Source organism: Amblyomma americanum, chromosome 8 (assembly GCF_052857255.1).
Source record: "Amblyomma americanum isolate KBUSLIRL-KWMA chromosome 8, ASM5285725v1, whole genome shotgun sequence".
NCBI classification, from domain to species: Eukaryota; Metazoa; Arthropoda; class Arachnida; order Ixodida; family Ixodidae; genus Amblyomma; species Amblyomma americanum.
In genome coordinates this window covers 19042406-19065957 of record NC_135504.1, presented here as the reverse complement: position 1 = coordinate 19065957, position 23552 = coordinate 19042406, and the positions used below count along the sequence as shown (strand labels likewise).

General features: G+C 46.8%; 2 protein-coding genes across 6 annotated transcripts in view; one reads left to right on the top strand and one right to left on the bottom strand.

Moving 5' to 3' along the window:
* Usp7 (Ubiquitin-specific protease 7) overlaps window positions 1-9542 on the bottom strand; it is a 53489-nt gene extending 43947 nt beyond the window's left edge. For 2 of the 5 annotated variants that reach the window (XM_077634018.1, XM_077634021.1), the window contains exon 1: window positions 8957-9296. In XM_077634018.1, the coding sequence (XP_077490144.1) occupies window positions 8957-9026 (70 nt within the window). In that variant the 5' untranslated portion in view covers window positions 9027-9296. Of the gene's footprint in view, window positions 1-8956; window positions 9297-9403 lie in introns of those variants that run through there. The other 3 variants (XM_077634019.1, XM_077634022.1, XM_077634020.1) reach the window with 3 other exon arrangements.
* A 497-nt stretch (window positions 9543-10039) lies between these two features.
* LOC144101023 (HUWE1-associated protein modifying stress responses) lies at window positions 10040-22555 on the top strand. The gene is given in 5 exon segments (XM_077634017.1): window positions 10040-10504; window positions 11193-11264; window positions 14480-14845; window positions 17012-17058; window positions 17060-22555. Coding segments are annotated over 5 exon segments (816 nt in total). The 5' UTR covers window positions 10040-10323; the 3' UTR covers window positions 17210-22555.
* Window positions 22556-23552: the final 997 nt, after the last annotated feature.

The following is a 23552-nucleotide window of genomic DNA, read 5'->3' as shown; positions in this document are numbered from 1 at the left end:
CTTTTTCAGAAAATACAACGGGTAAAATAAGGAAAAAAAACATTTTTGGAATTTCACAGCACACTAAGAACCAAAATTGCCGCACTTTTTCCAAACTGACGGAGTTTTCGAGCAGCTGCAAAGAAAAAGAGGGCCTGAGATTAGAATTTTTGAGACTTAAGAGAATTTTTGGTTTTGGTATAGAACATCGTTGGGCACACAGGGCCTACTAAAAGCAGAGTACGATTTGTAGGATGCTTTGGCAGGGTGACCTATATTAGCCGTATGTGGGTCAGCAAGGCACCCTCCAAAGTCAGCGACCCTGTGAGTGTTAAAAGCATTCAAGCATAGGTCGATCTAGATTTCATCAAAGACTACTTGGAGATGTCAGACATTCACTCATTACAAGAACACAAGGGGGTCACATGGCATCAACGTGCATGCACAAATTTCTTGCCGACAAATCATGCGACATGCTTTCATTTTTTTTTTCTCGTGGAACATACATACACCATGATATCCTACTTAAGCACACCCCTATGATTGCAAGAAGGAGGATGAAGCGTGAGGAATACGAAAAATGCCTAACAATGACTGGTGTAGAACTTAAGGATCGTTTAGAAGGCTGTTTTCCACTACCACTAATCCCAACAGTAGAGACATATATTCTTGAACCAATTATGAGTACGCCATGTTTGGACACAGTTATAGGTTCAAACATCTGTAGTTGCAGCCAAAATTTCTAGTAGAAAGAACGTGTCACACTAAATTTGAATGAATATGACATTGCCGTATTCTTTAGCGACCCAGAACAGCTGAAAGACAACATTCCCGATTGTCTTGTTTCACATTCTCACGCCTCAAGGAAATGCATGACTAATTTTATTACACTAAGCGCTTCTTTAAATAATAATTCTCAACTGCTTATTTTTGTCGAATCAAATGCTTCATTCCAAGAAAATGAGTACGAAGTTTTCTTTATCGTCCCCATCACCAGCACGCTTACATTTACTGCAGAATAAAGACTTCCCCGCGCAACTAAGACTAACCTTGTCCTAAACCGGCCATGGGCGCCCTGTACCCACAAATTTGCTCATCTAATCTACCCACTTGCTTCTCTGTCACAACCTGCTGCAGGTTATCTGCCCTCCTGGCCATCTGTTCTCGACTTCGGCTAGCATATCATTAACATGAGTTGATATCGTTCTTCACAAAAGTACAGTAAACTTAAAGCATGCAGATGCGAAGGCTGATTCCTGAAGAATAATCGCCGACAAGATCCAGTGAATGCGCTAAGGCAGAGCCTGGCAGCAAGACAATGTTCAACTGGGTGTTCATATCCCAGGCCACAAATCTAAGCCTATCGATAATGTATGCAAGCACCTCAGTCATCGCAGTTGTGGTGAAGACCTTTATACTAACCACCAAGGTGAAAAAGTCATTCATGATCTTCATGGCAGATAGGGTAACCAGACAGCAAAGCAGATGCAGAAGCTGTCAAGAATACCAGTTTAGGAACCATAACAAAAAGCAAAAAGAAATGAACGGCTATTTATGACATCCAAGAAGGCTCAGCATGTGAAGAATAGCTGCTGCCGTACATGAGTCAACTCTAAATTATGATTTCGGGCCTAAACTTGACGCTGGCATTATTAAAAACAGGTGTTGCTTGATGAACTTCAAAGCTCGCAACAATGCAAGTTACACGCACTGTCTCCACGATCTGCCTTTGCCACCCGAGAAAGAAATGAAATGAGGTTGGGGGCGACCGCTCAGAGTTGCCTGCTACTTCAGCCACTAAACAACAGAAACTGGGATCTCAACATGCCGCTGACTCAGCACTTCATTGCAACTTTTCTAACAAAGAGCTTTGAACACTGGTAAGATTTGAATACTGGCCCAAGTGCATAGAAAGGAGCCAACTACACACAAGCCACCCTCACCACCCATAAAAAAGTTGATAATCGGAGTTTTCAAAGCGATTCTCTCTTGTAAATTACAAACCAGGGCTTTTTGTTTCGAATTTTCCATCACAAAACTTCCGAGGGCACTTATGTCTGCTTATGTGGAGGAATGCGAAAGCATGGAACTTTCCAGAACGCAGGTTTTTCCACAACGCCAGAATAGGTGCTATTACATTTTTTAAATTTTATTTGTTTTAAAAATTATTTTAGTCTTGATGTCCAGGTGCTATGTCAACGTCCGTGGCTGTTTTGACAACCAGGTGCTATGTCGATGTCCGTGGCTATAGTGACATCCAAGTGTAATTTTCACCTTCAATTAATTCACTAATCACAGTTTATCAACCAAATTTTTCCCACAGAAAGATCTCATCACGCACTAACACAATCAAACTTTTCCACATCTTTACGGGACGACACAATCGTGCGGAGAAGGTTTTGCTGACGCGACATAGCCAAAGTGTAATTTTTGCATTTAATTAAATAATCACAATTTATCAACCAAATTTTTCCCACAGCAAGATCTCATCACGCACTAACACAATCAAACTTTTCCACATTTACCTTTACGGGACGACACAATCATGAGACAGCAATCTAATGCTTTTGCATTAAGAAAACTCCACAACATTACACAGCCATCCTTCTTAGGCATTATTACCTGTGAATGAAATTAGTTTGGCCTAAAGTGAGATCAAGCAAACTTTTTACAACAGTGCCACACAGAAAAGCAGCGACATCAAGGAAGCTGTTAACTTTGGTGCACTGTCAATTAGCAACGCACCAGTGGGAAGCTCGACACGAACAAACTAAGGAGCTGGATTACATGGAAACACTTCACCAGCAGCTGTCAAAGCCAGTGCAAGTCTAGCACCTGTAGCAGTGAGAATAAATCCCACCCTGCAAAACACAGGCAAATAAGAAAACGTGACCAAATCTTATCGAGAGCCAGCTGGGACAGTGCATGTCTACTGCCTACACACTAGGAAATAAGTGCCCCAATGAAGATAGCAATGATAAGATTTCCGCCTCAACAAAGGGACTCCATATGTGGCAGCCCTTATGTGCAAATGCAATAATCTACCTAGGTTTTTAAAAACAAACAATACGGTCAAACCGAAAGCACAGTTGCAACACCTGTTAATCATACTTTTTTGCAAAGCAATGAGAGTACAGCGTTGTTCCCACGCTTGTGCAGACATGAAAGATCATGCAACACTGCCTGCTCCTCTGCAGTCCCGTCCTAACTAGGCAGTCATGGTTAGCACGGTATGGAATGGTGTACAGGTTTTGACCTCCTCTGAAGCAGCATACACGAGGCAGGAAGGAAAGTAGTAGCTGAGGAGGGTTAGCGGTCAACATCGACCCTGAGGTTCTCTTAATATGCACCAACTCTGCACAGTACATGAGCGTGCACGCATTTCGAATATGCAAACGCAGAAAATAAGAGCACTTTAGACAGCATATTTTTATACAACTTTGCCAGAACAAGATAGTCCAGAATAAATCAACCTTAAAATGGCTGTCAAATGCAGTCTGGAAACCAATTGCCAAGGCAGGACTAGTTCAAAAGTAAAAATTAATTTTAGCAGTTTAACAGTTAGCACTTGCTGAAGATTACAACAAAGTTCAATTTTGGCAGGACTTTCAGTTGAAATATTTATATCTATATTAAATTTTCCACTTCCTTCTGCAAAGCAATATCCTAAGAATGGGTCTTCAACAATCAATAATGGATGGACACAACAGTCCTGAAGCAGTGGATAATAAGAATATCATTAAAGTTTCCAATAAATATGAAGAATTCATTAAAATATAGAACTGGGAACTAAACACCGAGTTCTGAGAAGCCTCTGAAAACTGTCACATTTGGCCAAGTAACGAATAGCAGTAGCTTGCCAATATCCCCCTAGAAGGACAGAGCATAAGCAATATATCTTGCCACTATTTTTCTGTGCGATGCCGAAAACAGGGAGCCTAACAAAAAGCAATTAGATGAAATTGAGGACATTGCATGAACATGATAAAATGAAAACGACTGGCGCAATGTTGGAATGCCAGAACAACAGCACAGATTACAAGGCGACACGAATTTATGATGTTACAGCTATGATTAAAAGGAAGTGGATCATGGCACAGCATTAACATGGAGAATGTAACCAGCAGTATGTCAGAGCAAAAGAGTGGGAGCAAGGGAGAGGGAATGGGCGTGGCAGAGAATCTGGTGGAAGAACAACGAGATGACCAATTTCTGATGAAAAGGGATTGCCACAATGAGCCACAATGAGCAAAAAACACTACGGGGAGGCTTCTTAAGTCACCTTAAAGGTGGAATGCGATAGCCTCAGATTTCACGTTTGATAACAGATCTTGATCCATTCTCAATTTTCCTCCTCTAGGTAGTGGCCTGTGATTGGTTCCTTTGTGCTCATGTGCCCTTGTGACATCATACCTATCTCGATCAATCAGTGAACTTGTGACACTGAATGGCACCGGGTTGCTCCTGACGTGGAGTCTTATGCTAATTATAATTAGGTTGCTACCTAGAAACTGGGTTGCTCACAACCCGGTAGGCAGGAAGTGATGACATCACAAAACCACGTGACCTCTCCTGACCAATCAGTAATTGCCACCTGTCATGATGAGCAGGTTGCTCACAGTCCAGTGGCCAGGTTACCACCTACCAAGATGGGCAGGCTGTGATGACATCACAAGATCCCATGACCTCTCCCGACCAATCAGGATGGCCCATCATGGCAGGTTGCGTTGACGTCACAAGGTCACATGACCCCTCTCCACCAATTAGCAAATTTCATGACATTGGACAGCAGATTTTGCTCCTGACATGAACTCTAATACTAAAGCATTAATAATATATCAATCCCATAGTGACACAATCGGAGCAATGCCAATTTCTTTGTTTTTTGTCATCTCTAAAAATGCTTCCCACCAGGGAAAGCACCAAATATTTGCCACAATGCAGAAACAGTCTGCGCTGGAAAAACATGAATCAAGTGTTCTGAAGAGTGATGTGAAGTGTGAAGCGTGACAATCCCAGCACAGTCGTGGGCAATCTAAGCTGAAGCGACGACAGCAACGATCAAAAGCTACTGACGGCAACATCGCAGCCACGATGGTACACAATAAGATAACGAGGCAACGAGATGACGCACTTTCTCTTCTCTTTTATGCCAGCGTTTCCGTACTGGTTTATACTCTCACAGCTGTACAGTTCCACCGGAAATTGTTGATCGCAGCTCCGTCATTTCCAAACTAACTTGCTCATGACTGTGCCCGAGCAATTCGTGAAGGAAGCCTGTAGGACTAAATATTTGATTCAACATAGCAATGAAACAATTTCCTCACTCATGTTTTGTCGAACTCCGGGTACATGCTGCAGCCAACTGAAACTAACACCAGTAGCTGAAGGAGTCATTGGCAAACGCTTCCATGTGTTTGCCCACATATTATTTTCCCTTTAGGTTCCTAAAAAATGTTTTTACAAGTCAGCACTGCACAATATCCAGCAGTGAACTAGGTGCAAAAGAAGTTCACTAACAGCAGGCAGCCCATCCAGGAAAAATAAATGAACATGGGCAGTTCACATATCATATCTGATTGACATGAGCATAAACCGAGCAGAACGGTACACAGGGACAGTTCCAATCAACTGCAACACTAACTCGCATTAACTGCCGTATGCTGCAGGTTTTCCGGAAACAACAGATTCACCTATTGCTCAGAAAATTGCAGTTAAACATTTTCCAGTCATTCGATTAACACTCGCGAGGTCCACACTGAAAAGGACGTTGTGAGCCCCAATTTGAAGTTAACGGTGGTGTAGAAACTGTGTCAACGCACTCAGTTTATAATAGTTATAATTTATTATAAAAGTTCCGTTCTCAGTTAAAGTACTGTCCGTCACAAGAACAACGAAAATTGATCGATACAGTCGAACTTCCCATTTGTGCTTCACATAAGCGTGGGTATAGATCTAGACAGTGTTTTCATTTGCCTGCTCTGCATGCATCAGTGCTTTGCAAGCCCCAAAGCAAGCTTAACTATTTACATAATAACAAACGGAAATGATTCAATGGAAGTACAACTGAGACCACGAAAGCAGTATAGTTACAATGTGTGGGTATGGATAAAATTGCAAATTGCAGGATTTTAATGCCCCGAAGCAACACATGGGGGATGGGAGATGTTGTAATGAAGGGCTCCCGATTCATTTAGACTATCTGCGGTTCTTTAGTGCTGATATCGCACAGTACATGGCTGTTTTTGCGTTGCATCAAACCTGAGATCTCGGGACCACCAGCTGAACGTCAGCCATTGAGCCACTGCATCGGGCAATGTGTGCAGATGAGGACCTCACAATCTGCACAATCGATCATCAATGAGGATGGAATTTTTTTTCTGCACAATATAGAAGTGTTCCTAGCCAAAATTTGGAAATTAAAATTTTTCTGCCACTGGATAATAATGTGAAAACGGTAAGTTGATGCATTTGGTTGCCTATCTCCTTCGAGGGGAATTGGCCACAATTTTTGTGTTGTAAATGACTGCAGTACACAAATACACCTGTTTTACTCAGTGCCACAGCCAGATACCTTACTATTACTTGCAGCCCTGTCTGAATAGAGTATTTGTAGTCCACAAGCTCTCCACTGCAACATCACGCATTTTCATAATGAGCAACTATTTCTTGCGCAGCTATCATTTCCTCAGTCAGTAGTAAGCCGTATTTAAATCCTACAAAAATATAGGAGAGGGCAGGAGAGCCAAAAGGGGGCTTGCAACAGGTTCCAAACAGTGTTTCTGAACATGCAAGCTTCCTTGAAGTGTGCACTAACTTTCACGCTACAACTGCTCAGGTTCAAAGGCCCGAGATATTCATATGAAGCTCAAAATGTTTCAGCACTACCACATTTTTGCATAACTGTCTTATGAATAAAGTCACTTGACGCTCAGCTGTGGATTAGCTGATGAAAATCCATAGCTGCTGGGCTTAGCGTAACGAATAGAGGCTAATATGTAACATGTCCAGGTTAGATAACTGCTCTGCAATTTCACTGCTGTAATATCATGCAAGCTTGCTCAAAAAAAAAAAAAAGCTCCTATGTGTGCTAGCAGGTGGAATCTGTGCAATCGTGAGAATATTACACGCACAGGATGAGCGCTGCACTTTCTACCATTTTTTTCATGCTGGTTAAGTTTTACTAACAAAGTGAAACGAGTCCAAAATTTAAAAGGTAGACAGTGTGAACTGAAGCAACAATGCCACGGACACGAAGATAGCAAGCCGGCGTGAATCCTAAAATGTGTCCAAATGTTTACACCACACGGAAAATTTCAGCGGTCAGTTAACAGGGAATGTATGTGAAGTGCAAAATTCATAGTCGACAACTGCGCAATACAAGATGAGAATGACCAATTCTGCATGCAGAAAATGAGAATTTCCTTAAGCTGCTCTGACTAATTCAAAGCGAAACAGGATGTGGGCGGAAAAAAAATGCGGCAAGCACAGGGCTAACGTGTTCAACACTGCAGCCATGGGTCATCCTGTTCTGGCAAATGCCTGCATTTGAAGAAACTGCACTCTTCCCCAGGAGTCGTATGTTCGGGCACCCACGACATGACAACAGCTAATACACCCAAGCAGGTGTCCACCGAGTGCTGCAATGAATGACTGTGTCATGCAGGAAGTTACAACGAAACAGATCGCTCGGCTAGGGTAGACGGTAGATGTCAAACGCAAAAGTGACAACACCTAGGCACGAAATCAGAAGAAGGGTTAACCGTGTGCGGCACGGACGCAGTCTTCACGTCTTAACGCCGCCGAAAGATGAAACACCGGACACAAACAGACGCCCCCGCGCACCTAACAACGAAGTAAGGCGCGTCGTTGCCTAATCAAAGACCCGCCGACGCTCGGAAATAGAAAGTGCACGCATCATCGTCGGGCGCCCGCTTACGTTCGGCTGCTGCAGCGGCTGTCATCGCCCAATGTCACGGCTTCGCCGTCCCGCTCATCGGCGACGCCAGACAACGGAATCAAACCGTCGCTGACAATTTTCAACCCCTCTGCTTCGCTCCAAGGTCCAGGGCGGCGGCGGATGACCACCGAAGGCGCGGCAAAGTCGTGCGGCCGGCCGCCACTGTTTTTTTGTTTTCTTTTTCTTTCTTGTCACTGTCGAGTCAACGCTCCGGCCGTGCCCGGCGCGCGGCAACAGCATAGTCGCAGCCGCGACAATCGCTCCGGGAGCACGAGACCATCACAGTTTCTCACTCCCGTCCGAAATACAGCCTACGGCCACCCCATCTCTAGAACCACTTTTTTTTTTCTTTCATTCGCGTCTACTCTCAATCGGCCTCCGCCTTTTTTCCATTTTTCTCTTCCCTTCAACCATCGATGCCGGACACAGCTGTGTCGGCCCCGCCACTACCGTTACTTTGCTCCTAATTAGCAACCTCCTCTTCAAAAGAAAAAGCCGACGCGCAACGCCTTCGGCGCGAGCTAGCTCGTTCCCGGCACCCCGCTGTCGGCGCTACACACCGGGCGAGGCCTAACGCCGCATCGAGCCGGCATCGCTGCCTGCGCCGCGAGCAGCCGGGTCGGGCGCGACGCGGCTAACGGCATCGTGCCGGTGCCGTTTTCGACGGGTCTCGGTCGGTACCGCCGTGCATCGGTGACAACTTAGGCCTAACCTAGGCTTAGGTTCCCTGCTTGAGCCAGCGTAACCGGCGATGATACGTCAAAAAAACACACCCGCGGACACGGCGACGGCAATGCCCTTTTCGGTCTGTTTGTTTTTTCTTTTCTCCCACCCGGGCTCGCGCCGCCACGGCTGCACCGCAAAGCGCCCCGGCACAGACACCGCAAGCACCACCACAAGCACCGCAAGAGAAAAAGAGAGCGCCGCTCCAGCAACTCCGGCTCACGGCACTGACGCTCGGCGCTTGGGAAACGGGAAAACATGGGAAGTGCGGGCAAGAAGAGAAACTCATACCACCTTCTTGTGTATCCATCGCCTCGGGCTCAGCGTGATTGTTGTCTTTGTCATTAGGGAGAGCGTTGTTCATAGTGAGTTCGACGGCAGAGGTGTCTCGCGTTCGCTTAGATCGGGCCGAGCTGTTCGCGCGTTCTTTGCCTGTCGCCTGGGAGCTTTTGCCGGACACTGTCACTTTGACGTGCTTGCTCGCAATTCGCCCAATGTCTGCTGGTGTCAGCCCCCCAGACAGGGGAAACCATCCAACGACAAACTGTACTTGAGGGCACCGCTACGCAGGCAGACTCCGCACGGTTCATGTGAATAAACAAGATGGTGGAGCAAGGGCCAGAGCGCGAAGCACGCTGGGTAGCTTACACAGACCTGCTGGACGAATGCGACCGTAACCAGGGGTGGGGAGATAGAGAGAGAGAAAAGAAAATAAACTAGAGGGGACGCCACCGTACTTACCAGCGTCGGGCTCCGCGGGTACTACGGCGATGGCGAAGAAAAGGTTAGTGAGCGTTGTGTACATTGCGACGAAGAGAGAAGCACGGTTAAAAGTGGACAAAGTTTCCCTTCCGCTGCTTTAAAAAACTGCTAACCCCGAACTGGCAGAGCTCGTCTTCTGCGCAAGCAGGGCGGTTGAATGCCAAATTTCGGACTGCCAAGCCAGCTGGCAAGATGACAGATAACGGTGAATGAGCAGACATTTGCGGCGCGACAATGCTGTTTCTGGAGAAAGTTACGTTGGCATTACTAGTAAATAAGGACACAGATAACGAGATTTGGAGTTGCATTCGATGCATAATTTCCTCAGTGTTCTGCGTCACTGCGCTAGCCACCGTAACTGCGCGCGCCTTTGACAGCCTTGCGCAACAACGCACGTGCGAACTAGAACATTTTATTCTACAATGTATTAGTAATATTGTTATCGTGATTTCACTTAATTTGAAGCTGACATCAATTTATTGCCTCTCATTTTGAGTACTAATCAGCTTCGAAATTTATTACGTTTTTTTAGTTGCGCAACCTGTCGCTAGGCGCTTACTGCTGCCTTTTGGAACGGACGCCTGGCCACTAGCTGCTCGCTGAGTCGTTCTCTCTGTGCGTAGTTGGTGGCCTTCCCGACAGCATCTGCCTTTCTTGTGTGCTTTGCTTGCGAAAGAAAAAAAGTGCTGCATTTCTGCGCGCCGTGTGGAACGCCCCAAAGTTCGCTGCGCCTCTTCGCCCGGGAGGGTTTTGTTCATCGTTCGTGGGATAAAGCCGAAACAAAAAAGAACGCAACGAGGTGCGAACGAGGCGACTTCGTCGAGATCAAAACGGCACTGCGCCGTGGCTGGTGCCCTCGGTCGTGCAGCGGTGTGTGCGGCAGCGACTGAGGCAACACCATGGCCGAGCGGGCCGACGAGCTGGACTCGTGGATAACCAACTGGGAGCGGCAGTGCATCGAGGAGGTCGAGCGAGCGCCCGATCTGGAGAGCCAAATACAAAATGAACGCGACACATCGTCTCAGAAGTTGTGGCTGCTGTTTCAGAACTCGGCTACCTGCGTAGCCCAGCTGTACAAAGGTATCTACTGAGAGAGGCCGTTAAACGCGTTCGTGCTGCTGTGGATGTCTCCGGAGAACACCGCGGTCGGTTCAGACCCATCGGCTGAAGCGTGTCGCGGGCGTTGCTCGAAGGGCGAAGGGAAAGGTGGTGATGTGCTGGACTGTGTGCTACGCGTACTACTAGCGAGCTCTCCGCGAGGCTTAGTCCACGATGTGCTGGAAGGAAAACGGGGAGGGTCAGAGGGGGGAAAGGACGGATGGAGTCGTTTTCGCCTGTACTGTTTCTTGCTTTTTGTTTTTTGGTTTGTCGCGGCGCGTTCTTGCGATGGTCCCGATGGTTTATTCATTTCCGGACAGCTAACAGTCGCTGGCGGCGCCAGCAGGACTGGCCGTTGGGAAAAAAGCAAAAAGTGTGAAACGCAACAGCTACGCGTTTCCCAAGCTCTCGAGGGGGACGCGCGTGCGTTAAATATCTCGTTGCTGACTCGGCACGGTCGGCCGTTGGAGCGTCAAGCTGCTGTTTTCCTTGTGTTTTTGTCGCACAAACCGCGTGTTTGATGCTTGTGCTGGAATTAGCTGAGCCAAATCTTCAAATTTCAACACGAAAAAACTCCGGGGTGACCCGCAGGAAGTAGACTGTGCATGCGAGAACGCGTCCCTTATCGTCGCGTAATCAACCAACGCCGCGTTTGTCGTTGAATCTACAGATCGCCAGCATGGAGTGTCCCTCTGGGTACCCTTCCAGAACGCGGCCTCGAGCGTCACCAATCTCTACAAAGGTGAGGGCGACTGTTATCTCTTTTTTTTTTTTACTTGTGACTCGGGTGAGAGTCGTCTTGTGTTTTGTTTAGCCTTTACGGTCTGCGTTTCCCCAACATACGCGATAAATAGCCGCCCTCTGATTTCTACTTCAATACAAACGTGTGTGCAATCGACGGTTGATTCATCGTTTAATCGGGGATTGCTATGAGACTAGGACCCACGTCAGCGTCATTTGGGTACTTACAGCGTGGTATCGCAGCTGAAAACGTAGTACCGGATTTTGGACAACGTACAAGCGCCCGCAGTAGTTATCTGAACACTGGAGTGTGTGTGCATTTGGCAACCGTCAAAGTCTGGCTGTGCCTCCAGGCGGCTGGCAGCAAGGAAATTCAGATGGAGATAAAACTGCTAGGGAGGCTGTTTGCTTTTTTTAAAGGTTGCGGTGCGAAAATATGCTAAATGGAGCGACACGCAAGACATTACGCAATGTGTATAGCAGGTATTTGGCAAGGCGCCACCTCACCTTGTGATTGCAGCTGCATTGCATGGCCCTTGGTGACCCTGGTATGTGTGCCTCCACGAATGGTGTTTATTACACTCTTAAACAGTGTGCCTGCTGAGAAACGGGGTAAAAGTTGGCGTAGGGACTGTGCTAAGAATCAAAAGATGTTTTGCTCACTACCTAGTGGTATAGAAACGCAATGTGATCACCCATTGTGAAGTCTGCAGGCCACGCCATCATTTATCATTTGCATGTGCCCGAGAAGAAACGCTCGTAGGGACACTTCCCTGATGCTCTGCCCCACAAGTGCACGTAGACATGCACATAGACACGTGTACACAGACACATGCACTAGCCTCCCCAAGATAAATGGGAGAAATGGCATTCCCCTTGTGTATGTGAAAATTCTGTTTCCAGGTGGAATGGGAGAAATGGCATTCCCCTTGTGTATGTGAAAATTCTGTTTCCAGGTGGGGCTGTTGGTGTGAAAGTGGTGCCCTCTGTCTGTCTTCTCACAAACAGGTCCACGGGTGCCTCCATATTGGGCGCTGGCCTGTGCTCGTAGTACTGAAAAGAGTTGAGGATTTAGCTCCTCCACGTTCTCCCCACAGCCCAGAAAACCGGTTTTCCCGAGGGTCATGAAGAAAAAAGTCCATAGCCACTGCTGCTACTGAGAAGTGCTGCCACACAGAGGTCATGCAGGGCAGATGCTGTGGTTGCGAAATCGTCACGAACCTGCAAAGGTACAATGCCATGAGTGTGGCAGAGAACAAGTGGTCAGGCGTGCTGCAGTTACTTCCTTCACACAATTTCGAACTGCTTAATTTGGTGCCTGATAAGTAGTTCAGAGAAAAGTTTAAGCACGCTCTTAACGGGACACTAGGGACAACTCTGTCCATCTGGTGTTGTGAGTAAAAATTGATTCGCTTGCTTTTTTTTGGCTATCTTGATAAGGAAATTGGATTCAAAAATCTATCTACTGGTCAATTTAACCTCTTGTGTCGTTACCGAGAGGACTGATTGCCATCGTTATGAAGTGAATGGCAGTGTGGCGTAGCCTCTGGGATGCATACGGCAATAAAATCACTGTCAACACATGCATTTTACTTGAGAAATTAGACAGTGATGGAGACACCTGCATTTCGGCATTTGGCCTTGTCTAGTTTATAAAAGCCCCATTTTCGTTGGGAGTGGTCTCTGTGATTAGAATGTTAACCCTATCGATATTGCTCAACTTCTGTTTGTCCTCAACATTCACTGTCCCTTTAAGCACTATACTCCTCTCCAAAATAGTAGCACCTATATAGTCAGGTGCAACTTAGAAAGCAGTGACTTTTCCCCACCAAAGGAACCCCCTTCCAGAAAACGGTGCCGGCCAATTTTCATGACCGTGCTAGCGTGACAAAGCAGGGAGCGGTAGGTGAAAAGGAATAATCTCTTCCCTCTATGGTCGGAGATAGACCCCTTTCATGTTTGCGCCGTTCCCAGCACTGTCACGCTAGCAGGGTCATGAGAATCGGCCGACGCCATTGGCTGGAAGGGGGTCCTTTGACGGGGAAAAGACGCTGCGTTCTTGAGTTGTATCCGACTACAGTACTGCTTACCCTGTACAGGCAGTTACATGTCATATCCTTGTAGCGGAGCACTTCTGTCCCAGGGTGTTTTCAGCAACCTGGTGAAACAATTTTTTGGCTTGAAGTGAGTGACTTAAATATAATTTTAAGGAATACAGCCTTCTGCAGTGCCATCGGTGTGCTACGTTTTTTTTTTTTTATTTCAAGCGACGCAGAATTTACATTACTTTACTTTTTATTGACTTGGCTTTCACACGCATTGCGCGTGATGGAGGAGGAGGCAAAAGCTGTTGCAGTGCAGCTCTCAGAGGCATGCCATTTCAAAGGAAATGCAATAACACTTGTGAGTCATAATAGTTCAAACAGGATACTTGAAAGTGTAAAACAAACCTGATCAAGTTCGGCGCTGGACAGAGGCCTCTTCCAGTTAGTCCTAAACTGCACCAACAGCTGCCGACCTATGCCTGCAGATTTCTTTTTGTTCCAGTCGAAGTTCTGCTGTCCATGATGGCATATCCCATCCTCTGGTGTCCATTCTCATTCTATCGGAAGTTCCGGTCACCTCTTCCTGGAACTGCATGTTCCGCACATGTCCACTTCTTTGTCTTATCTTTGGTTAGGGTCGACAAAAATGTAGTGCCTCGGGGACTTTGTTTCTAAGCTGTACAAGCGGGGCTCCTGCGGCATCCGTGGAAGTCCTAATTCTCGGAAAGATGAGAAGAGTTTCTCTCATGTTCATGATATTTAGAATGTTGACGATGCGCAGTAAACCACTAAGCATGGCCCAGAAGCAAAGCGCTTGGGCTCAGTACTACAGACAAAGGCTATACAGGTTTAGCCGCAATAATACAGAGCTTGCTTTGGTATTGGAACGTTTCTCACGTGCTCCATAAGGAAATTATGAAGGTTTCTTAATGTGAGCAATATCTGGTAGCGTACGAATTAATTGCCCCCTAATTTTTGCTAGGTAAGGCACAAGAGGAGGGGAGTTTGGTTACCGAAACATGTTCTGTAGTGTTATGGGTGCAACTGCGCATTGTTTTTGTGCCCATAGTAAGTTCTGGCACAAAGTTTTCCTTTGGCTTAGTGTTGGCACTGCTGAAACTTGCACCGAGCCAAACTGACAACCCTGATTCTGCCTCATCGACATGCATAGAGTGCCTGGAGGCCCAGCGGCGCGTCAGCGAGTTGGGCTACCAGTCAGGCTACCAGCGGCGCACCAAGGACCTGCTGGCATGGGCCAAGAAGCGCAAGCGCCACATCCGGCGCGAAGACCTGCTCGCCTTTCTATGCGGCAAGGCGCCTCACCATCACCACCACCACCACCACGGCTACCACGGCTGGGCGTCGCCCCGGCAGCGCCTCTCCCTCGAGCCGGGGTCGCTGCGCGGTGTCGTGGCGACGGCAGCGCCCTCCGCAAGGCTGACCCCCAGTGCGGGGGAGCGCCCCACCGTTGTTGGTCAGGGGGATCCTGATGACGTAGACCTGGACACGTTCCGCGAAGCACTGGCCATCTCCTCAGGTCTGTTGTTGCATCCCTCTGGAATTAGGCTGCCTGACGACAGTATTAACCCTGTGTTTACCCTGTGTATCCGACACTATACGGATTGTAAAAATGTGAATTATCTTCATTTTCGCTATCAGATACATGTACCAATTCCTCACATTACCATATTTACTTGTTTGGCGCATGGTAGCCTTAGATGCTTATGCGCCATTAAACCCAACACAACACAACATATTTATTGTGTAATCAACACACTTTTTTTCCCCAAAAATTGTCAGTTTGGGAGGTTCATTATGTGGGGTAAAATATTCAGTAATAAATTTAAGCATTAAAAATAGGACAAAATATTTGGAGGAGACACTTAAGCTCCGTGTTAAAGGTATGATGCCATAGCATATTTGCAGAATTGGTAATTTGCAACATTACGTTCATAGATCCCTGGGAGTCTTCATGTCACTTCTGGCGCAGTGATGCAGCAGTTAAGCAATGTGCCACTGCCGTGCACTGGCAGGTGCTGCCACCGATGGTGCTTGTGAGGCCCACATTGCTCTTCGCAAGCGACCTCTCGCGACCAATCATTTAAGTGCCACCTGCCACGGTGGTTACTTTGCTCACAATCCAGGGAGATGGCTCCACAAGGTCACGTGACGTTGAGCCCCAGCTGAGTTTCTGAAGTGGCCAGAGAAACCAGCTGCTCCGGCTGTGAAGCTTCCGCGTCAGCATCGCTAACGTTGCGTCACGTTTCACCAGCGATAGAAACAAGAAAAAAATGAAGGAGACACATAAGCTCTGCCTTACGGGTATGATGCTGTAGCATAATGTATTAATTCTCATGTAAGCAGAAATTCAATCTGTTCTTTACACACACATCCCTGGGGGTCCTCTCCCCTCCCGATGCAGTGGTGCTGCGGTTAAGCGATGCACCACTGCCCTGCGATAGCAGTGGCTCCCAGTGGTGGGCCTTGTGCAGCCTAGGCTGCTCTTCTCGAGCAGCCACTCGTTAATTTAACTGCCACCTGCCGTGGTCGGCAGCTTGCTCACTATTCGGTGGGCAGGTTGTGATAACTCTTCCAGGTCACGTGTCATAGGTGGCCGACCTGCCTCCTAGGTTGCGCCGACACCGGATTTTCTGGTGAATGGGGCCTTTAATGCTATCAGGTTAATAATACTATCGGACCACAGTGGAGAAGTCTCAGCTGCACTGGCTATGTGGAAAACACAATCCATGAGAGCACGAATGATGCGAGAACACAATGAGATAGATGCGAATTACAGCCGTGCAATGATGCCGATCAGCCTGCAACGTAGCAGTGGCAGCTACTGCACATAGAGGAAAATGAAAGTTTGCTGAAGTACCTTAAATTGTGGAGCCACCTTCCCGCCCATGGTACGGAGGAGTCGTGTCATGTGACAACGGTAAGCAATAGCTATCGTGATGGGCACGTCTACATGGCTCAGACCATGGCCGCTTGATTGCGCGGTCACCAGTGTGTGCGTATGGGGTGCTGGCAGGGTATCAGGAGCCGTATTCTGAGTTTGTGTCATAATAAAAAGCATCATAATGTGCCGTAGCGGCCACACCTGATTGGTCAAAAAACCTGAAGCGGATGTCGGTTCGGTTGCAACTGTGAGCGGCGCAGGTTGTCACTGCGTTACGGTTGCCGCAGCAAAACGTCCAGCGGCACTATTGCTCTTTGCAGAGAAAAAGAATGCGACAGAAGAAACATTCAGCCACAAGTTTGGTTGCACATCGGATTCCATTTTAAAGAAGTAATATCGAAGATGCTTTATTTACCCAATTTAATTGAGCAAATACAAACAATATAGTTCAGGCACTCTTTTCTGCACCGTAAGGGCCGTAGGTGTACTTACAGAAGAAAATATTGTATGCAACTGCGCATGGCTTTTCAGTGACAGAAGGCGGCCCCTACAGCCGTCGATCGCCGATGGTAAATAAAAGGCAGCTAGCTTGTTGGCACAACACGTTGTTTTACATTTATCTTGAGGAAAAGGGAACGGAGAGGAAAATTTGTACCATGCACTCACGCGCTGCACAATGCGCTCTTCGTGCCGGGCTGAACCAAGATGCCGTGACAACTTGCCGTCTGCAACATCGCTGAATGTAAATTCGTGCTGTGATTGGACGGTTGTGCTGACGATGCTCACTCAATTTTGTTGCAGCCCTGGGTTCAAGCCGGAACCACGGGGGAGGCGGTGTCTCGCCACCGGGGCTTCCGCAGTGCAGCCAGCCTAAGCAACTTCATCGCCGAGGAGTTTGCCCGCCATGTCGAGTCGCGCAAGCGGACTGCTCCGGGCAGCGCTAGCCCAGGAGATGTCGTGATGGACTCTCCAACACACAAACGGCCGCGTCTCATCTGAGATTTTTTTTTTTTTTTCCCTCTCTTGCCAAAAACCTGCCATCCTGATGAGCTCTCACCCGCTCCAAATCCTGCTCTTCCGCAGAGTCAAAGAAAACCCGCCGGTAGAACCTCGTTCAAGAAAGATCTCGCAGGTGTCGCTCGTCATCATCCGTGGCAAGGACTGTGACAGTGTGGAGAAAAGTTGTTGGCAGCCGCAGTAAACCCGGTGTGGACAGCTTGCCTTACTGAAACCCGTGTCTAGGACGGAAAGCAAAGACCTCTCAGTTGTCGCGGTTGGCTTTGTGCGTTGCTGTCGTCGGTGCTGCCTGTGACGAGACTGTCGTGACAAATCTTGCCAATAGAGGCAGGCATTCTGCATGCAAGTCGAAGCACAAGTGGGCATCAACATTGTCACCAACTTCCTCCCCCCTCCCCCCCCCCCCCCCCCCCTCCCCCAGCTTCTGGTCATTCGAAACTGCGCTGTAACCTTCAGCAGTGAAGGGAGAATGTCTTGGCCTTGTGTCACCTGCACAGTGGTGTCGCTGGTGGGATAAGCAATTAGTAATGCGGGTGTCTGGTTGAAATTGGGCGAGCCACGTTTTGACCACTCACAGACAGAAGACTGGATCGACTTTCTACAAAAACACTGAGCACTTGCCGTTTGCCCATTTGACATGCTGTCATCGTCCGACGTTTCCTGTGCTCGCTCGGCTTGGTGATCTACGGTTTGTTCAGTGCGTTAGTGGAGCATGTCTGAAACAGGCTTTCTTGGCTCGGCAGAGAATTAAGAATTGCTGGGCGAATTTCGCTCAAAACTTTTTGAACGAACTCACGCGGATCTTGGTTAGCGGTATTGAACTGCACAAGTGGCAACAGCGTTTGTAACCAATGTTGTACTAGAACTACGCATTGCAATTGCACGTAGAGTGTGGTAATAGAAAACTTGATGAAACGCAGTCAATATTTTGAGAGCTTCTATTTTTCTGCTTCCTCTTATGGGCACTGTCTCAGTGCATTGAAAGTTGTTCTTTAGTTTACCTCAAAGGCACGATGGCAAGAGAAAGGCAACAAGTTATATATATATATATATTATATATATTTCTCCTTTTCATGTTTTGTCAGTAGATTTGAGGCAGTGAATTATACAAGATTGTACAATAATCATATAGAAGTACCAGGTGAAAAAAACACATGTAAAGGCATGATCTTGGGTTCGGTAGGTAGCACTCTGAGAAAATGCGAGGCTGTCTTAGTGTGGCCCGCTTGCTGCAGTGCATTAAAAAGTTGCAAAAGTTTTGTTAATTGTTGTGCATGTGTTTATTGTGTAGCGTTTGCCTTGGTTTGTTTTGTAAAGGCAGCAGGTTACTTTGTTTAAAGCATGTGAAAACATATTATGCTTACATCTCTATGCTTAGTTGCTCGGTTAAGAAGTCCAAATCCAGCTACACCTCTGCATTACTATGGACGTAGTGATGCGGTTTAGATCAGCGCGTAAACCTTAGTTATTATTTGTCGTTTTACTGGCTGTCCAGGTGTGAGGTTTGGATGTTGCCGAGCATATTTGAGCTAATAAAAGGCAGTTGAGGGGAAAGACATGGCACGGTGGACTTGTTGGTATTGCAGTTTGTTTTAGTTGGAATGCTCAGTCAACAAGTCCTTCACTGTCCCTCCTTTGTGTTTTTACATTGTGCCGACAAAAGAGGCTTTACTTTTTTTGTCGCATAAGCCTCCCATTGCTCCGTACTCTTAGGTGGAAAGAAATGATGGCCTTATTGCTAAGCCTAGATTTCTCGTAGTACTCGGGACTACAGCTTCTTCTTTTCATGGCTCAATTTAGCCTGGCCTCTGAAGTGGGTATTTTGTTAAGTGGGAGAATTCACACCACTGTGCGCTGGTAGATCAGATCTGCTTTTGCTAAATCATTAAATCTGGCTTCAACCAACTGGTGTCACCTGTGACGGAACTGGATGTCGGGCTGTGAATACAAGTCCTGCATTTTGCCAGTTCTCGTTATTTCACAGGCATCAAAGTGGAGCAGGCAGATGATTGTCTCTGGTCCTTTTTGTTGTCTTGTGCTTGCCAATACATGGTTTGCACCCTGCATTGTACAGTCTTCTGTTTTTATTTTTTCTGCACCATTTATTTGTTGTGTACTCAAAATCTGTACCTTTGATCTTTAGTTTGTTGTTGCTGTTGTTGTTAGCGGAGGAGGAGGTAGAGATGGTTTTTGTTAGAAGATACTAGGTTTCTTGAAGCAGCGGAAGTGACGGTGGCAAGCCATTGAGGCACGTGCCTGTAGGTTTTGTGCGTGCGCAAATCCAGTTCTAACGCTGCATTGGCGCTCTGTTGTCACCCACTTGTCTACGGAACTTTTGGCATGTTGCACAGCCTACTTGGTGAGATACACAGGCCATTCTTGCATTAGGTTGGCTTTGTTTTTTAGCGCTAAGTTCAAGCGGGGAGGCGGCGTACCACGCACAAGTACTGTCACGTTCATCATCACTTGCAACGCACTAGTAGTGGCTGGAGCTCTCTGGGGCAAGCTGGTGGCACCACTTATAGTACGAGGTGTTTGAGGAGCACGGTGTGCATCGCCCCCAGATTGTTTTTCCTACCTTCAATGTGCTGATGAGTGAGGGTTTGCGACTTCTATGTCATTTGACTCGTCATGGCTGCTAACAGTTTATTCCATTTTTTTTTAATTTTTATTCTGTTATTTGCTTCTGAAAAGGGGTAGTGCAACGCATGACAGGAAGGAAAAAGGGACAGTAGAATAGCAGTTGTGTAGAATAAAGAATGAGGCACACATTTTGCAGTGGCAGAAACCTCTTTCTTTGGCTTTCTGCTGTATTGTCTACGGTGCGGCCAACTTGTCCCGCAGCACGGCTCACTTTTTGCTTTGCAAGACATACTGTGCACGATAGTGTGTTGCACAGTTTCCGTAATGCCCAAAATGTGGCAGCGCAAGCAGTCGAGGTGTTTCATTTGCTTTTATTGTTTTGCACCAGCAGCAGGGGCAGAAGCTGTAGTGTACAGGCTGCTGGGTGCAGTGTTGGTATTATTTGTTGGTAGGACATCAAAGGAGCTGAGTGGATGCAAAACCTTCATACTGGTGGTGGTGCGTTGCTTGAGAAATCTTGTGCCACATGCTTTGTGTGAGGGAAATAAAAAGGTAACAACCAAGATTCGTTAATATGGTTGGGCAAAGCAGAGCGGGAGAAGCAAAAGCTCCGGATTCAAGTCCGCGGGCTGCATTTAGCATTAGCATAAGTAGGTCTTGTCGTTGAGCCGATTGTCACCATGGCTTGGGTTAAAAAGGGGACTATGGTCGATGAGGCAGCATTTTTTTTTTTTTGCAAGAAGAGTCCTGCTTACTACGACTTGCTCATTCAAGTTTCCCCTGCGCTATGGTTTGTTATTTATTCAAGTATCTTGAATGTGGCTGAAGCATACTTTATTTCTGATGTACCAGTACTTGGGTCACTGTTCAAATTTCAGAGACTTTTACCTTGTTTGTTGGGGTTCTTTTGAGTGTGTGCTGTTATGTGGCCACCAGAGGAACACTTCAGGTATTCACCATATTGTTTACTTGACTCCTCCCATACCGAGGGTCTGTAAGGTCTCTGTTTGCAAAACTTCCGACACTGTCATGAATGCAAAAGAGTTGTGCATTATGCGGTGTTAGCTTGGACTAGCAAATTAATGCATTGCTCATGTTGAAACTAATCTGGTAGATTTGTTGGCTGTTTGAAAAAAAAGGAAGAAAATAAAGTGGTTCAGTAGTGCTGAGCACAGTTATTGCCGTTCGCTGCGGCCATTGGTGGAAGGTCTTGCATCTTAACAGCGCCTGTGTGTTCTTGCCGCATCCAGCAGTCTGTCGCCAAATGACTCAGTCTGTTCTTGTTTCCAGGAGTTCTGTTCATTGAGCTGCCAAAGATATGCAGTTGAGCAGAGTTCTTTGCGTTAGAGAATGTGCCTTTTTTTGTGTTTTCTGTACAGGTCTTTTGTTGTGTGTAATTTGCTTGTGTGTGTGTGTATACCGGACATGTGGCTATTCCTGCTGTTTTTCGGCCCAGGACAGGCCACTCTCGTTTTGATGTGCACTCCACAGTCGGGCAGCCTTTGCAGCACGGTCTGTGCACGGGCCAGTGTTGGCGACACACATGCTAAGTTGAGTGTTGAGCGAATGCCGTATGCATTTTTCATGCTCAGCACTGCAGCTGCGCACACTGTTTTGATGATTTCAAGGCAGAAGTCATGTTCTTGTGTGAACCTTTTGCTAAGGCAGTACATGTTGGGAAAAATCTTGTGCACAACAAGTTTGGCTCGCATTTGGTGAGGTTTACCTGTGAAAGCGAACGGTGACTATAAGATCTTAATCATGGGGAGTCAAATGTGTACTTCGTTGGCTACACCGGAATGATAAATTCTGAATAGTCAAAACAGGCAGTCCTGAAATATGCCACTACAAGGCTGTTATCCTTCCTGTCAGTTAAAGTCCTACTTTGTTGGCGGCAGGCACCACAGTCTTGGCATATTTCTGCTTTAAGACCGCATTCAGGTGAAGCAGTATCGGAGATGAGGTTTATATGCTTGTTTGGGCTCAGCTTTGCCCTCATCGCTTGGATATATACAGTCCGGACAAGCGAGGATCAGCAACCTTACTTCACTTTCGATTTCTGCACTGCCCACCGCTGTCCCGCACCATGCCACACTGTCATTCTTGTGGTCAAGTGGACGTGAAGCGATTGGGACTTCATTTTTGTTCACACCGTGTACTCTTTTGCGCAACCCGTAGGGCCGAAATGCTGGTTCGTGCTGAAGCGGATGACGTGGCAGGTGACAAAAGCACTGTCTGAGTGTGTTGTTGGGCTTTGCCAGTACTTTCAGGCTATACCAAGACACTTCGAGCTATGCTAGGACGCCGCTGCAAAAACCATCAACCTCCAACACAATTGTTGGGCGGCAGCGATTCTTTCAAAGAGAATTGAGTTTGTTTTGCAGTCCCACCGCCATAAAAGATGATATGCTCAATGCAATGAACGTGCGCCATGCGTGCAGGTCATTCAGTGTGCCTGTAAGCTAGCTGGAGCTCGACCAGTCAGCATTGTCATTCACTGTTGCTTCTTCCTTGGCTTATTCTGCTGTTGCCAAGAATGGCACTTTTCTAGATGCAGCTTTTCTGTGCATGCTTCAGTTTTTCCCTTACTGAAATTATTTTCGTATATTCTGTAGCATCTGCCAGATGATTATTGGTTTGTCCTTGGCGTCGATGTGTGCTTGTTTTCCACTGCGATTGCTGTACAGGCCACTTATATGCCACGCTTGTGTATAAAAAAAAAAATACATGAGTGCTTGTCAAAACAGTGCTGTGTAGACTACTTCTTTACCAGGAACATGCAAGAAATTGGCAGGCTTTTTGGCCTCCGCTGGGACAAAAAAGTGATGTCGGTAACTATTTCTCTCCCATCGTTTTAAAGAATTCTTGTGACCCGGGGCTTCCCAGATCACGCAACCTCTTGAAATTTCAAGTTCTCGTTCCAGTTACGACCACGTAATGTAAATGTGGTGGCGTCGTGGAGTTTGTGATTAGGGCGCTATGAACTTTGTGGTAAACAAGAAATGAAAAGAAAAACTGTTTAGTGTCAACAATTCTGTGCATAGCATAAGTACTAGCCAACTCGCTCAACCTGAGAAGCTGTCAAGTGTGTGTGCTGATGCCAAATGTGTTTTAAAATTAAATAATTGAAATATGGAAACCTGTGTGACGAAAGACTTTGGCACCAAAAGTGTTTGCAGGGATATTAGCTGCCGGGAAAAAGATTTTAGCCCTTGTATATTCTTAGTGATCTGCGAATGTATTTAACCTGCTGCTTCAGCTGCAGGTGCACTTCGGATATTTTGTCCGTGGTAAAGCTTTCCAGTAAACAATTGCAGAACAAAACATATTTTTACTGTACTTAGAAATACTGTGCTTGGAAGCAAGCGTAACCTGACTACAATGGATGGTAAAGAAATGTCCGGAATTCGAGCTAATTACCTGGCAGCCTGCCACTGTGCAACAAGCACCTTCGTTGTGCTTCCTCTACGCCGTTGCAAAGTGACAAATTTAGGAGTTGCTTAGCTTTCCAGCTTCTGGGATATCGTGCATTACCCCCCCCCCCCCCCAAACAAAATTGAAACGCGTAAAGAGCGGGGCTCCCAGCGCTTTTTTACTAGACAGTCGAGCAGCGCTAGAAGAGTTGGGGGTGCCTGTTGACTTGCATGCAGCCGCTGTCGTCGCTTCGGTCAACGTTGTGCAGCGCAGCTGTTAAAGGGACACTGAGGAGAAATTGAAGTTGGCTTGTATCGATAGAATAGCA